This window comes from Schistocerca americana, chromosome 1 (assembly GCF_021461395.2).
Source record: "Schistocerca americana isolate TAMUIC-IGC-003095 chromosome 1, iqSchAmer2.1, whole genome shotgun sequence".
Taxonomy (NCBI): domain Eukaryota; kingdom Metazoa; phylum Arthropoda; class Insecta; order Orthoptera; family Acrididae; genus Schistocerca; species Schistocerca americana.
Genome location: NC_060119.1, coordinates 894,184,764 through 894,201,204, shown reverse-complemented (window position 1 = coordinate 894,201,204; position 16,441 = coordinate 894,184,764). Strand labels below are relative to the sequence as shown.

General features: G+C 45.6%; 1 protein-coding gene across 1 annotated transcript; it reads left to right on the top strand.

The window, feature by feature from the left end:
• Positions 1-303: 303 nt before the first annotated feature.
• LOC124547424 lies at positions 304-5,002 on the top strand. Its single transcript, XM_047125104.1, has 2 exons — positions 304-2,387; positions 2,505-5,002. Exon 2 carries the CDS (start codon positions 2,755-2,757, stop codon positions 3,805-3,807), a length of 1,053 nt encoding a protein of 350 aa, XP_046981060.1. The 5' UTR covers positions 304-2,387; positions 2,505-2,754; the 3' UTR covers positions 3,808-5,002.
• Positions 5,003-16,441: the final 11,439 nt, after the last annotated feature.

Genomic DNA, 16,441 nt, shown 5'->3' with positions numbered 1-16,441 from the left:
CTTTACACGTCGGCATAGCCTCGCTACACAGATCGGTGCGATTCTTGTTCAGAATGACAGTGGACAGTCACGTGTGTTGATCCCTAAAGCTTTGCAAAAAGAAGTGTTGCAGTTACTTCACCAAGGACACTGGGGGGTTTGTTCGTACAAAACAGTTAGTGCATCGACACTGTACTTCACAGGGTATGGACGCCCAAATAGAATGGATGATGTCATAGTGTCACGCGGATGATGAAAATCAGCCCGCTTCGCCACAAAAATTCTCTGCTTGGCCTAAGTCGCAGGTACCAAGGCAACGTGTGTACACAGACTTTGCAGGACCTTTTTGGAACAATCGTTTGTCGATTGTGGTTGATTCGTATAGCAAGCTTCCTTCTGCTGTGACATTGAAATCGACAACGTCACATAGCACAATTCAGGTGTTGTCCTCTATTTTTTGCTTCAGAGACTTACCTGAAGTCATAGTGTCGGACAATACGCCTCGGATCTCGTCAAATTAATCTGAAACATTCTGTCAACGCAATGGCATACGGCATCTAACTAATGCTCCATTCCATCCACAGCCAAACTTCGCACCGCACACACCAGGGATCAAGCATTGCAACTGTTTCTCGCCTCCTACCGTTCGCACCAACTAGACGGACCATCGCCGACGGAATTGCTTCGCAGCCGCCACCGTCGGACACTGCTCCATCTGCTCCACCCACCTCAGCATCTGCCGCCGAAGGAAGGCCGCAAGTATCACTTCACGTCGCATGACATTGTCTTTTACAGGGTTTTTAATGGCAGCAGACTGTGGGCGCGAGGCGAGATTGTCCATCAACTTGGCGCTTGCTTGTATCTTGTTTCAGGTCCAGATAGCTTGCAGCACCGACATATCAAAATCAACTTCATCTCTGTCACATGCATGATGCTCTTTCATTGTCTCTTCCCCCAGATCACGGATCCTGAGGACAGCACAGCCACAGCATCTGCCAGAGGGTGTCATCACAACACTGCAGGATGACCCCAGGGAGACGGAGCCTTCACCTCCTGCGCCTTCTCTCGTCCTACCGATGGAGCTGGACCCGCCCACACCGCAGCAGTCACCGCCTTCTTCATTTGGTTCATGGCATCAGGAGGGTACGACTAAAAACTTGACGTCCCCTGTAGTCACAGCTTCCGGTCCAGCACAGCACCCACATTCCTGCCTCTCTTGCCATTTTCGCACTCCCTACACGATGACGATCCGTCGCTTTGGGGATGAGGGGAGGAATGTTCTGGCGAAACGACAAGCGCCTGCACGAAGGTCAAGAACGAGGGCTGTGAGACGATGTCAGCCAATAGCATGCTGGCTAGGACATCATCACAACAGGAGCGGCCTCTTCACGAAGAGAATAAAAGCGACGCACCACATAGCTTCGCCTGCACTAGAAAAGAGGATTAGAAGAGTCACACTAGAAGAGCCGCACTAGAGGAGCTCTGACTTGTGATCCATGTCAATTACTTGCATGGAAATTGTGTATTTCTAAGGACATTGATTATTTGCATGTCGCCAATTGCTTGCGACGCCACCTTGTACATATCGTCGATGAAGGAACTATACCGCGTAACTGACAAACAGCCGATTTTTCGTTTTTCAGTCAGATGATGCCGTTGACCCTACGCGCATCTGCTATTAACGCCATAATGCCGAATTTTTAATTATTTACCATGAAAAAATGGTCTAAAACAATACCGCGAATGGGACACAGCAAATAAATAGATGGTAATACCGCGGAGCTGTAGAGAATTAAATACCGTGTATCTATAATCTATGGATACTGTAAACAATACCGCGTAAATACAAAAGCGCACGCAGCCACAGCACATTGTTATTGCCGTATTAAGTATTCAACAGTACTCGAAAGTGGTTCCATGCTTGTAGCTTCATTCGTCATAATGGACAGTGATATAGATGACGACATATTGTTACTGCCGTATTAAGTATTCAACAGTGCTCGCAAGTGGTTCCATGCTTGTAGCTTCATTCGTCATAATGGACAGCGATATAGATGACGAACTTTTTACCGAAGAAGAAATTGTTTCTCAACTGAAATCAGCTTATGAAAGCTGAGAGTGACTGACAGCGGTAAGAAAAATGTTTTATTATTCACATTTGAATGTTAGTAGCACCGTAAGGTGTCTTATTGTGATATAAATCGGAACGCCCCCACTTCACTCGTTCTGTGCTTTATTCATTTCTGCCAAAGATTTCTAGACTGTCCGCTTTCTTGTAGGATCTCCCGTAAATGTAGAACAAACAACAGGCGAGAAAAGTCGTAACGCTGAAGTTACATTTACCGAAGATGAATTAATTTCGTATATGGGGTTCTCGGTTACTGTTCCTGCAACATCTAATGACACAGGTAAATTTTATTGGGCTTATTGTTAATAATATTACTGACGCCGTCGTTCTCATAAAAATATGAATTTGAACTCATCTTTGTCTGCTAAAATTAATTTATAATTTTTTTACCTTCTAGAAACTTCAGTGGCTGTAACCAACAAAGCTCAAAATGAAACTACAGTCACAGTTTCCACTAGAGACGACAGTATTTCACACTCATTCCTATGCGATGGTGCTCATTGTTTGCCAAACACTCTGGATAAATTATCGGAAGATCACGGGAGCAATAATGATGCTGACAAGAATTTTATGGTGACGTAAGCAGTTACTGGAAAAGGAAGTCTAAACCACATCCTGAAGATTGGAAGAAAATTGCCAATAAAATTATGAGAATGCGTGGACAGGCGTATATTGTATACAGAAGAAGTCGAATTGGTAAAATCACTCATGATACTCCAAGAGGGGCACGAAAATTAGGTCCAACATGTACATCGAAGATGTGCCAGAAATCCGTTCAAAGGAAGTGTCATCAGTTTTCTATTGATGATAGGCAGGCAGTATTTAACACATTTTGGGAAACGATGTCGTGGGGTCAGAGGAAGGTTTACGTTACCAACCTTGTGGACACAATTCCAACCAAACGTCCAGGGAAGAACACCGGCGAATCCAGGAGAAAAGGGCCGCTCATTTATCATTTGATAAATGAGATGGGGAAACATAAAGTATGCAACAAGATATTTCTCAATTCTCTTGGGATTAAAGAATGGACTGTTCGATATAGGATGGGTAATTCCACACATGGGATGAGTCCTGATACAGAATCGTCACGACCTCGAATCAAACAGACGAAGAAGGAAGATGAGAGAACCTTCATGAAAGAATTCCTGGAGTCTCTTCCGAAACTTCCGTCGCATTACTGCAGGAAATCCTCATCGAAGTTGTACCTTAAGCCTGTTCTGCAATCCAAAAAACTGTGTAGACTCTATATGGAAAAATGTCATGCGGAGAAGGTTTCACCATTAAGTCTGGCTACCCTTCACTTGATTTTGGAAGATGGTGATATTAGCTTGTTTTCCCCCAAGAGAGACCAGTGCGACTTGTGTTATAGTTGCAGGCTTGGTAAGTTGTGTGAAGACATGTGGAAGCAACACACAGAACGGAAAGAGCAGGCAAGGATGCAAAAAGATACTGACAAGAAAAATCCCCAGCAGAAGCTCTGCTCAGTGTACACCATGGACTTACAGGCCGTGAAAGTAGCCCCATTTTTAAGTGCAAGTGCAGTTTATTATAAAACAAAGTTGGCTGTTTATAACTGTACAATGTATAATTTACAAAGTCGTGATGCAGTATGTTATTGGTTCGATGAAACGCAAGGTGATTTGGTTGCATCATGTTTTGCCTCATGCATCGTGGACACCCTGTCCAGAACGATTAAGTAAAATCCCATTCAAGTCATTCTGTATTCTGACGGCTGCACATATCAGAATAGAAATGTGATATTATCAAATGCTCTTTTAAGATTAGCAGTTGGTACTGGAGTATTGGTTACACAAAAGTTTTTGGAGAAAGGCCATACGCAGATGGAATGTGACTCAGTTCACAGTTCCATTGAGTGGAAGCTTAAACTAGCCAATACGCTATGATATCTAAAGAAGCGAGAAAAAAGCCACATCCATACGAAGTCTATTACCTGGATTATTCCTCTTTCATCAACTACGCAGAGGAAAGTTTGTGGCTGTACGACTCAATTAGGCTGGAAGAGCTGTAAAAAATGAGCCTACAGTTACCGATCTGAGGGCGCTACAGTACCGCCAAAATGGTATTATTTTTCTTTCAACGAGGTGTGGCAAGAATTACCGAGGCGTCCGAGGAAAATTCTTGGAGATGTTTGCTTCCCAAAACTATACAAGGAAAGACTGAAAATCAAGAAATCCAAATGGGAGCATTTACAACAACTTAAATCTGTTCTTCCTAAAGATTGTCATAGTTATTATGACAACATTCCTTATGAACGAAAATTATCGTGAAGGTAACTGTGTGACGAGTATCAATGCTGTGTAATTCTCTGTTGCTCCTTTGAGTGACGTTTAGGATTTTTCTTGAAGCAATGTGCAGACATTATCGGAACTATGTAAACAGTATTTTATTTAAAGTGTTTCTATGAAGTCTTTCAATAAAAAATAATTAATGCTCCAAAAGGTGTTCTTACCAGCTTTCTCAGCACCAGATACCAACGTAAATGTGTCAAGTCGTGAAGGGAGACTGACAAACAAATACCCCGTTAAGTAACAGATCATGGCATAAATACCGAGACAATTCCGCGGATGTGCCGTAATTAAGTTTTCTAAAACCTATTTTTGTTGTTTCACATTTTCATTTGATCCAATGTTTCCTTGTAGTGCTACGATGCAAATTTAGCGCCGCTGTGAAATGTATTAGGCATTTTAGACAGTTTCTAGTCTCTTGTGTAAAATTCTTATTTTGCTACTTACGCGGTATTGTTCCTTCACCGACGATATGAAAGTTAAGTATTGTCAATTCAATTACTGTAATAAACTCCATTAATATGATTTGCTTGTATGTTGTCTAGCTATCCTAGAAAACAGCATCCTAGGTCCCCCCTTTAAGAGACAAGCAGGCAGGATCCCACAACTTGGTGCTGGAAAATCGGTCGCCAGTTATGTTTGTTCTGTTGGTTGATTTTGGAATAACTATGCTGGGATGCAGCCCAACAGATTAAGTTACGCTGACTTTACCTCTGATTTTCTGTGGTTGCCAGTGTACAATACATCCATTAAATCTTGATGATTAGCGTAAATGCATATATTCTAAGATGTCTTGCAGTGTGGAAGAAATTATTGCCTCTTTTTATGATTACAGGTGAAAGTCATGCTTGGGAGTAAATCTTTGCATAATAAATGAAAATATTCTTGAGTTTATGATAACTCTTAATATACATATATTTTTTCATTCTTTATCACACATAACATTCACAGCACTCATTGTTGATGCAGGAGTAAAATTACACGCCCTTCTTGTGTGAGATCTAAAACGTAAGTACTTTCAAGCGAAATAGAAACAATAGAATTCTCTCCCGACATCGTTCTTTTAATACAATGAATATTAAAAGCCTATCTTTGCCGTCTTTTATGGCGATGTACCAATTTCTTATTACTAATCAGGAAAAGAAAACATTCGTATTGCGAGAAAAAATAAAAAGTTATTACCCAGCTCTCTAATACCTCTTATGTCAAAATTTCCAGGGAGAATATCTCTAGACGATGGTAAGCAAGTACAACAAATCGATGATGACTGGAGGAATCTTCCTACCCTAAAATAGCGAAAATGTTCCGAACTGTTCAGACTTACCAGAGTTTGTACTCCCATATTTATCCCTTCCATGTTCAATTGCTGACTGCGAAAGAGTTTTTAGTAAGTTGAATCGTATAAAAGTTACAAATAGAGATAGGCTCGTTACTTCTTCAGTGAATAGATGTTTGGTTGCCAGCCAGTGTGTGATGAGCAGTGGATCATGCAAAAAAAAACAAAAAAAAAAATTTCCTGCTGAAAATATGTCAGTAGCATGAAGAAAAAACGGTTACATTCACAGCCCTCCACTTACAGTTTTTCTGTTCCTGAGCATCCAGACGATGATGATGAAGATGCATTCCATGTTTTAGGTCTTCTTCCAACATAAGAAAATAGCGAAGTAACTTTTTTAGATCATCTTCTGAACCATATCGAATTTTTATAAATTGTTTCCTAATAAAAAAGAATTAAAAATCACTGTATTAAAATTGGAGAAGTTAACGTGTAATAATCGGACATACCAATTTTGATATTGTACCTGCATAAAGCCCAGGTCGAAGCTGGCCACGAGTTCTTCCCAACAATCATACTAGCGCTCTTAACTGAGTTACTCTTGACGATAAGCACGTTAAGTGAGAAAAAATGTGGAAAGGAATTGAAACTACGTTTTAAGTTTGTTGGAAGTCGCTAAGTGGTTTCATTATAAAACACTAGATGATTTGCGCTCCATTTTCAGCAGAAGCGCGTTTTTGATGCGTCTCATTATTTCTGACATAATATCTCCTGAACTAGTTGCTGTGCAGTGATATTATGTTGCAGGTGCATTCAGTGATATATGTAGATACTATATGCACATTGTGTTGCGAATGGCATTAGTAGTAACGAGGTGATAAATTAAAACGTCACGTACGATGTTGAAGTTTTACTATAAGCCAGTGTAAGCAGAAGATAGTATTTGACAGGTCCAAGTGTCTGTCACGTCATACCCTCCCTGAAATATGTGCCGTACAGTGATATAATGTTGCTGGTGCATTTAGTGATATATGCAGATACTGTCTCCAAAATGTGTTGCGAAATAGCATTAGTAGTAAAGAAGTAAAAAATTAAAACGCCTTGTCAGATGCTGAAGTTGGAGCACATGAACAGCGAAAATGCAGTAAACGATAAACTTTTTGCCTTCCACCATATTGTGAGGGCTGTCAGCGAGAAAGGGTTTTTTAAAGGTTTCAAGTTATATGCGAGTTTGTTGGAAGTCGCTAAGTGTTATAATTTTTGAGTAATGGCTGAATGAAATTGGAGTATTTGAGCGCCATCAGCTTCAAGATACTTATTTTCTAATTGTAACACTTGTCGTGTTAAACTCAACTTACGGTAGCATGTCAAATTTTTAGATTCGGTCAATAATTACGCGAAATATTGAAAATATTTTTTTTGTTGCTCCTGGAAGCCGTTAGATAGGCTACATGAACAAAACATTTCAGGACGTACACTCAAAAACGGATTTTATATTGCAGACTGTAGATATGTACGTTCCCTTAACGAAATGTACGATAATTTCGATGCAGTTATGCGATCCAGTAATGCTGAAAGGTTGGCAACGCTGTATCACCCACCAAGCCAAACTATACTCCATTCACCGAAACAAGAGACGAACTGTAAACACGGCAAGGCGCGTGACCATAGCGCTGCCGTCGAGGGGTGTACAAGGCAGGGGCGTAAGAAATGAAAAAATGAAAGTCGTGTTTTTTATAATTTGGCACCTGAACATGATAAAGTGATCCGAGAACTACCTTCCCACACCTTTTTTTACGTTACTTTAAAATTTATTGTCACTGAAAAAGAGAAATATTTAAATATCAGGAAAAGTTGTTTTTTCACGTTACTCTATATTTATCACGCCATATCTCCTAAACTGTGTGTCGCACAGCAAAATAATTTTATAATTGCCTTCAGTACTATATGTTGATGACGTCTGCAAATTTTCTGCCCAATAGTGAGTAATAGTGAAGTAATAAATTAAAATCTCACGTCTGATGCAGAACTTTTACCAAATCATCATCCGAAATATAGTAAGCGACAAACTTTTCCCCCTTAAATTTTTTTGTGGGGGTGTAAGCGAGAAAAATTTCAGAAAGGTTTGAATTTAATTTTGTAGTTTGTTCGAATGCGATGGGTGCAACCGTTTGTCCTTTATGAGCGATGCATTGTGCGGTTCGCAGGCGCGGCGCTCAGTCAGTGGGGCCGTCTCAGTTGCAGGTCTGAGCTCGTTAGTGGGTGTTGTACATCGGCGATTTCAGGATATCTTAAGTTCATCTGTAAAGACGCTTGAAAGACTAGTTGTTGATTATTAGAGTAAGTATATGTGTTTGTAGTCGCGCTGAGCATTCACTGTTTACGTGCGCAACCAATAGCATCCCATGAATTCTTATTTTATATGTTCACTTATTTCATTAGCATCACATACGGCTGTCCTCATTATGTCATTCAGCGAGCGAGGTCGACGTGTCAGTTCTGAGTCCACCAAAGAAGCGAGCAAAGAAGGAATGATTAAGTTCTTCTGAGAAGCACATGGTGCTTAACGTGTATAAAACTGAACTGTTACATCCAGAGCAGTCGATGAGTGACATTGTTTCGAAAACAGCTGCAGCTACAGGTGCTGGACGTTCTTCAGTGTATCGTGTGGTGAGTACAAGGCCACACACTCTTTGAAGTCTCCCAAGAAAGGAAAATTACGACAGAAACTTTCTGAAAGTGTCGATGACTTCGATAGAAATGCGATACGAATGAAAGTACACAAATGTTTTTTTCGTAACGAATTGCCTATAATTGACAAAGTGCTTACAGTCGTGAACGAAGATGCAGATCTGGGCAATTTTCGGAGAACTACATTTTATAAGTTATTGAGAGAAAAGAATTTCAAATATGTCCGGTATGGGCGCGATAGCATGCTAATAGACAGGGATGACATCATTTTATGGAGGTGGCGTTATCTTCAAACCATTAAACAGTTGAGAGATGAAGGCAGACCCATTTACTATTTGGACGATACATGGGTGAACGCAGGTCACACCCAAAGTTACGTCTGGGTAGATGACACTATAAATTCCTCAAAACAAGCGTTTCTGTCCGGATTATCCACCGGAAGCAAGGGCCCATCAGGTAAAGGGAAATGTCTGATTATCGCACACATTGGCAGCAAAGAAGGGTTCGTTGAAGGATGTTTGTGGACTTTCGAATCCAAGAAAAGTGGAGATTATCATGAGGAGATGTGCACCAAAACCTTCGAGAAGTGGTTTCAAGATGTTCTTCCTCAGCTCCAGGAAAATGCAGTTATTGTTCTTGACAACGCGCCGTACTATTCTCGGAGAAAAGAAAAAGTTCCCAATGCGAATTCCAATAAGCACGGAATATCAGAGTGGCTAAAATCTAAAAACACCGATTTCGAAGACGGTATGTTGAAGAAAGAACTTGTGGTGCCGATGAGGTCGACACCATTATCGATCTAAGTATCATCTTTGAACTAAGATAACATTATCTTTGTGCTGTTCCGCCATTCAGTTATGTGTAAGCCTTGTTTGTGTAAAGAGGTAAATAAATGAACTATTGTAAAATGGGAGTGTTGTTTGATGAGACCGACCCGAACGTCCTCCTCACTGGTGACCCCGTGTTGTAACGTCTTCCGTTTTCGCCGTTTCACTGTGTCCGCGGCCTCTGCGTCGGTTATTTTCGCGTGTACATCAACACAACATTCGAACAATGGCTTCGGCCCAACACCTAACGCTGGATTTTGTGATCGACATGCATCGTGTTGCAGGCGATGTACATCCACCAGGACTGAAACACGATGCCTCTCACTCGACGATAACGCCGATTTCGCTGGATGTTATCGTGCCTGCAACAATAAATGAGGTTAGGAGAGTGCATGACTCCGGCTATCAGACGCCTTTGTTCCCACCACATGTGCCCTCCCTCATCGACGGTGCAGTTACCTCTTACGGACCTCCATGCAGTGCGGGATCAATGCCAATTTCTGCAAATGTTTCGTTGGATAACCTACCACCGCCAGGAGAACGGATTGCCACACCGCAATCCGTGCAGTACCACACGGATTCCTGCCATGTTGCTGGAACTGCTTTGTTCACAGGTCAACCTCCTCAGCATCCGACCACTCCCGCGCCTGCCTCGGTTCCGCATCAGCACATGCCTTCTTGCTTCAATACCACGGCCTGCAACAGGAACAATAGCTTGTTATCTGTGCCTGACCTCCATCTCCGTCCTACTGCTACGCCTCAGCGTTTTGTGCCACGACATTCACCTTATCCGCACAATGTTTTGAGTGAAGTGGCTATGAACAGTGAGCGTTCACACATTCCGAGCGACGTTCGACACCATTTTTCTCACTGTGCTTCTGGACAGCCTGCACCTCCACAGCCTCCCTGCAACACAGGTGGCTCCGACTCTGACCGTACGTCGAGTTTTCCGCGGACTGGCACGCGTTTTTAAACTTCGAACTTTTTCTCACCTGTAGCCCCCCCCCCCTCCGCCGGCTCCAGTCGAGCTTCCGCTACCGTTCTCAGCACATCTCGGTGCCTCATCCAGATAGGTTTCTGCAACATGTCAATCTGAACACACCCGTAATGTGACGAAATTCCAAAACCGCAGTCGACACATTACGGTATCTCACCCGCGCCGGCCTTCCGCGTCGCGACAGATCGCGCTCAACCACAATGTGTCACCTTCACACTGGTACTTGTTTGCAATCAATGACAGAGAATGTGGGCGCACCTCCAAAGGAACTGGTAAAGTCGGCGATTTTGGGTATGGGGTAGGTGTCCATAACTGTTAGTGTGTTTAGTCGACTGTAGTCTCTGCACATGCACCACGACCTGTCTTTCTTGGGTGTCATATGTATGGGCATGGACCAGCTACTGCCAGAGGGTTCAATGACGCCAGAGCTTAGTAGTTCAGAAATCTGTTTTTTAAGGTCGGAGAGGCGCTCGGGACAAAGTCGACATGGTTTACTGGAAATCTGGGGGCCTGGCGTGAGGTAAAGCTTGTGAACTGTGCTGTTGGTGGCACCAGAAATGTTGCCGGCGGCAAGGGGGCGGTTTGTTTACAATGTGTGACGGGCGAGGCAGGCAAGGCGAGGTCATAGTGTTCGGAGCCACTCGGCGGATCTGAAGCGAACCGAAGTGGTGAAGTGTCCCAGGAGCCAACATGACAAGATGGCCGCCGGCCCGAAGCAGTGGCACTGTGGTCGGGTGAGCTCGGTAGAGCTCGTAAAGCGTTAGTGAGTTCATTGTCTGAGGGCATGGCCTGTGGCAGCACGGTCGCGAGCGAAGCGCTAGGCGCGAGTGCACTGTTTGTGTTGCCAGTGATGGTCGCACGGCTGTGCGCAGGAGCCGAAGTTGCATAGTTTCAGGTGCTGTCCACGAGGGGAGGGGTAGGAGCTGTCAGCTCAGGAACATGTGATGCTCGTTGCGCATGCGCACTTGTGTCTGGCCGAGTGTCAAATGCTGCCGTGTTAGGGGGGTGTGGTCCTGTGGAACTATCAGTACATGTTATGGTAGACTTGATAGCACAGTTGCGAGGGGTAGTGGGAGGTAAGCACATGGAGGTTCGATTGCTGGGACTACAAGCAGATTTGGCGCACTTACTGACCTTGCTTTGTCCTTGCTGCAGTGTCTGTAATTCCTTTGCTGCATCGGAGAGCTGGAGCTGAGTTTCGTGGAACCGGAGGGAAAACTCGAAATTTTCCTTGCGTAGGCGAGCGACGTTTTCAAACTCAACAAGGCGCTTGTGCGTTGTTTCTTGTAACGTCGTCGACAGAGATGCGCATGTATGCATAAGATGAGCACAGACCGACGTGTCACGGGGAGTTTGCTCGACGGAGCACAGGGGAAGTGAGTTTTGGATGGGTGATGAAACACGGTGTTTCGCACTAGGACCCTGTGAAAGTTTGTGGTATCGCAAGAAATCAATGCCTAGTATAGGTTCCTCAATATTGCACATTAAAAAGTCCACTCGAGTTTGCAGTTTGCGGAGAGTGAGATGACGTGGGAGGTTGAACCTGAGCATTTTAGTTTAGTTGAATTCACAGCTAGCAGTGAAGTATGATGAGGGCAGATGTTCAACGACACTAAGGATGTAGGCAGCAGCGAAACATCGGTGCCTGTGTCCAGTAGGAAAAAGTATCCCGACGAAATGTCTTTAATATAAAATCGTCCGTAATTAACCGATTGTTCCCGGACAGAATGGAGCATGTCATGTTGTGCACAGGAGGCAGCACCCGGACCTACCTGCGATTGGCGATTGGGAAGCAGCAGTGTGGTCCGCAGTTCCATGCCGCCTCACCTAACCATGTGTGAAAGTAACAGTATGGGTAGTGCGGTTGCATTTCCTGCTGAAAGTTCGTTGCCAGAGGCGGTGGTTGAGGTTCGGTGGCCGCAGCCGGTTCGGTTGCAGGAGGGGGCGTGACCGAGGGCGGAGCCGCTGACGTCGCAGCTGCTTGTTTACTGCATCCTGGAGTGACCGGAACACTCGGTACAGCGCGGCCCCGGCCGCGTCCGTCTGCTGGACGAGGAGTCATAACCTGAGACTTGCCAGGTAGGCAGTGGCTGGCGAAATAGAGCAATGATGCATCATGTAGTTTGTCAGCAATTGTCATTAGTTGCTCAACAGATGGCGAGGAGAGCTGTGTCAGAGAGTAGATCGTCGTTGACCAGGGCCCGTAGCCATCTCCAGAGATGTGAAGGTTTGTCGTTGCCTAGTTGCTCAACGTGGAGCACTTGCCATATTACTGTCCCAGTTGAGCACGCAAGCCGATGTAGAACTGTCTTTTTAGGTAGAGTGTACCGGGTAGCAGAGTCTGGGGCGTCGACCTGGTCAGCAATCAAGTCCTCCTGGTCGTGCAGGTGGGCGATAAGACACAGAAATCTGGTTGATTCGTCGAGTTTGAAATGGTCGAACACTTCATCCACAATTTTGAACCAGGTTGTAGCCCTGTCGGGATTGAACGGCAGCAGCGTCGGTAACCGTTGTAGAACGTTCGGAAGAAAAGGTTGAGTTGAATTCATCGAGGCACTGCCCGATTGGGTTATTTCAGTTTCGATTCATGCCCTTTGGTCTGAAAAACGCAACTCTGACCTGGCAAAGCTTCATCAACGAAGTGCTATTCGAACTAAAATTCTGCTTTGCATATCTTGATGACATTCTTGTGTTCAGCTCCTCCATCGAGGACAACATTCGACATGTGCAAACTGTTAGTAACACTCTCGCGGCAGCAGGCATAGAGACCAACCAGGACAAATTGCAGCTCAATCAACCCGCTGTCACTTTTCTTGGTTTTCGGGTCTCTGCCAACGGTTTTTCACCGCCCCCCTGACAAAGTACAAACAATACTAAACCTACCTAGACCTTCGTCATTCAAAGAGCTCCGGTGCTTTCTGGAGATGGTTAATTATTGTCACCGACATCTACCTCAGGCTGCGGAGATTCAGGCTCCACTGACGGACGCCTTGGCAGTCACCAAGACTTCTGGATCTCGGCCTGTTCCATGGACCCCTGCTATGACTGCCCCTTTCACGGCCCTCAAAAATCTTCTTGCCAAGGTCTGCACCATCATGCATCCTCATCCCAATGTGCAGCTTTTCATCATCACAGACGCGAGCGATACTGCTATCGGCGCTGTCCTTAGCCAGACAGTCGACAGCCAAACTTTGCCTCTGCAATTCTTCTTGTGCAAGCTCACCAATGCACAACGGAAATATTCCACGTTTGGCAGGGAGTTACTCACGGTCTATGAAGTGATCAAGCATTTTAAGACTGACGTTGAGAGACGCCCTTTCTATGCTTTAACACACCACAAACCCCTGGTTGCAGCCATTACAAACATGTCAGCTGACCCGCCTCCTCGCTGCTTCAAATACATGGACTTCATATCTCAGTTCACCACCGATGTCAGACACATAAAGGGTGCTGACAATATAGTTGCTGATTTCCTTTCACGAGTCGACGCCGTTCATCCGCTGTTAGACCTCTCTCAACTGCCTAACCTCCAACCTGCTGACAAGGACACGCAAAACCTTCCCTGGCATTTCTGGTGAGATCTGGTGCGACAACAGTACGGGCACATTCCGCCCCCTTATCCCAACCACGCTCCGTCGAGCTGTCTTCAACGCACTGCATAATTTAGCCCACCCTGGTGTTCGTGCGTCTGCCTGCCTCGTAGCAGAGTGCTTTGTGTGGAGAAATGTCAATAAGGACTGCCAGCAATGGGCATGCTCCTGGGTCGCATGCCAACGCTGCAAAGTACACAAACACACTTCACCCCCCCCCCCCCCCTCTGCGCCTTTTAGATCCCTCCTGGGCATTTCCAGCATATTCATATTGACATTGTCAGCCCTCTCACCCCCTCTAACTTTCGTTATGTTCTCTCGTCTATCGACCGTACAACTCGCTGGGTCGAGGCTGTCCCCCTCCCCAATATCACGGCAGAAACTGTTGCTCGAGCTTTCGTCAAATCATGGGTATAGCATTTCGGATGTCCAGCTATCATCACAACTGACTAGGGCAGACAATTTGAGTCAGCCCTGTTCAATACGATTTGTAACATTTGCGGCATCCAGCGCATCCATACCACAGCACATCACCCGCAAAGTAACGGGCTAGTTGAGCGCTGGAACTGCACTTTCAAGGCGGCTCTTCAATGCCACAACTCTCTATGGACGGAGGCCCTTCCCCTTGTGCTACTCGGCATTCGTGCAATCTATGAGGAAGACCTCAAACGCCGAGTTCATATATGGCCAGAACATTGTTCTCCCTGGCGAACTTGTGAGCCCTTCCCCTTCTCTCCCTCAGTCCAACTTACCTTCCTTTGTGGACCACATCAGATGCCACTTCATCAACCTCCACATCCCTCCGCCTGCCACCCATTCTCGCCCTAAGGTTCACGTTCCGAAATCTCTGGACAACTGCGAGTATGTCATGCTCTGAGATGACACTGTCCGTGCTCCCCTCCAACTTCCATATACCGGCCCGTACCGAGTTCTCTGGCGCCCAGCCAACACCTATGACATCCAGATAAAAGCTTCAGCTGTTACAGTCTCTCTCAACAGATTAGCCGGCTGCTGTGGCCGAGCGGTTCTAGGCGCTTCAGTCAGGTACCGTACTGCTCCTACGGTCACAGGTTCGAATCCTGCCTCGGGCATGGATGTGTGTGATGTCCTTAGGTTAGTTAGGTTTAAGTAGTCTAAGTCTAGGGAACTGATGACCTCAGATGTTAAGTCCCATACTGCCCAGAGCAATTTTCTCAACAGACTTAAGACTGCTCATGTCGAGCCCACTTCTACCCCCCTTCAGGCCACGACCACGCCACTCACTGTCGTGACTCATGACACTCCGACCATTCCCTCCACGTCGTACTTACACACTCAGTCAAGAGACTTCCAGCTCCAAGTGTCGAGCTCTTCTCCAACCTTGCCCTCTACTCCGGTATCACGCACTCCCTCGAGTGGTTACATTCTCCCGATGTTGAGCTTACCTACAGTCACGCCCTCACCACCAGGCCTTTTGCCGGTCCCTTTGACCTCTCCCCCTTCACCTGGCTTGCCCTGTCGAGGTTCCTCACGCCCCCCCCCCCCTTCTTGAACGTGCCCTCGCTCGATGTGTTTGTGCCTGTTCCTCCAGACATAATCCATGACATCTTTATAATACTACGCGATGATACACTGTTTGTCGTGTGTTTCCCTTCATCTGGTGCTCATGACAGAACCTCCGCCATTCCTTGCCACCTGGTAAAGTGTGTTCCCCTCTCACCTGACGTCGACCTGGACATGCTTCGTGCGTTCGCCACGCCCACCGGAGACATCGTCGTCGTCGCTCCGTTCCTCCTGCAAACCACCAGCCTACCTGTCGCCGCTCGGCCAGAATGCCCAGTACAACACCTGGCACGCTTGAACGACTTCCAGGTTCGGTGGGTGGACCTTCCGTCACGACACCTACCCACACAGCTACCCAACGACACTGTCGAGCTGACCGTGGTCCAGCACCTGCGGACCACCCCTGCCAACGCCATTGTCACCCCCCACCCCGGCCTCTCAAGAGTACTCCGTACTGTGGGGGGGGGGGGGGGGGGCTATGTGGCGACGATGAGGTCGACACCAGTATTGATCTAAGTATTATCTTTGAACTAAGCTAAACATTATTTTTGTGCAGTTCCGCCATTCAGTTCTATGTAAGCCTTGTTTGTGTAAAGAGGTGAATAAATGAACTACTGTAAAATGGGAGAGATGTTTGGTGAAGCCGACCTGAACTTCCTCAAAAAATGGTTCAAATGGCTCTGAGCGACTTAACTTCTGAGGTCATCAGTCGCCTAGAACTTAGAACTAATTAAACCTAACTAACTTAAGGACATCACACACATCCATGCCCAAGGCAGGATTCGAACCTGTGACCATAGCGGTCGCTCGGTTCCAGACTGTAGCGTCTAAAACTGCACGGCCACTCCGGCCGGCCGAACTTCCTCCTCAAACTTTTACATATAGTTAAAAATCACAGAACAGCACGCTACGAATACGCAATAGATGAAATGGCGAAGAATGCAGGGAAAACTGTTCTCAGAATTCCTCCGTACCACTGTGAATTAAACGCCATCCAGTTAGTGTGGGCCAGAATCAAAGGCAGCGAAAAACAAAACATACAAAATGGCGGAAATTAAAGTACAGCTAGAAGAAGCATTAAGAACAGTGACTGCAGAGGAGTGGA

What these genes read in the sequence shown, in the direction of transcription:
- LOC124547424 (XM_047125104.1), top strand. Translation starts at nt 2,755, where the DNA reads ATGAGAATGCGTGGACAGGCGTATATTGTATACAGAAGAAGTCGAATT.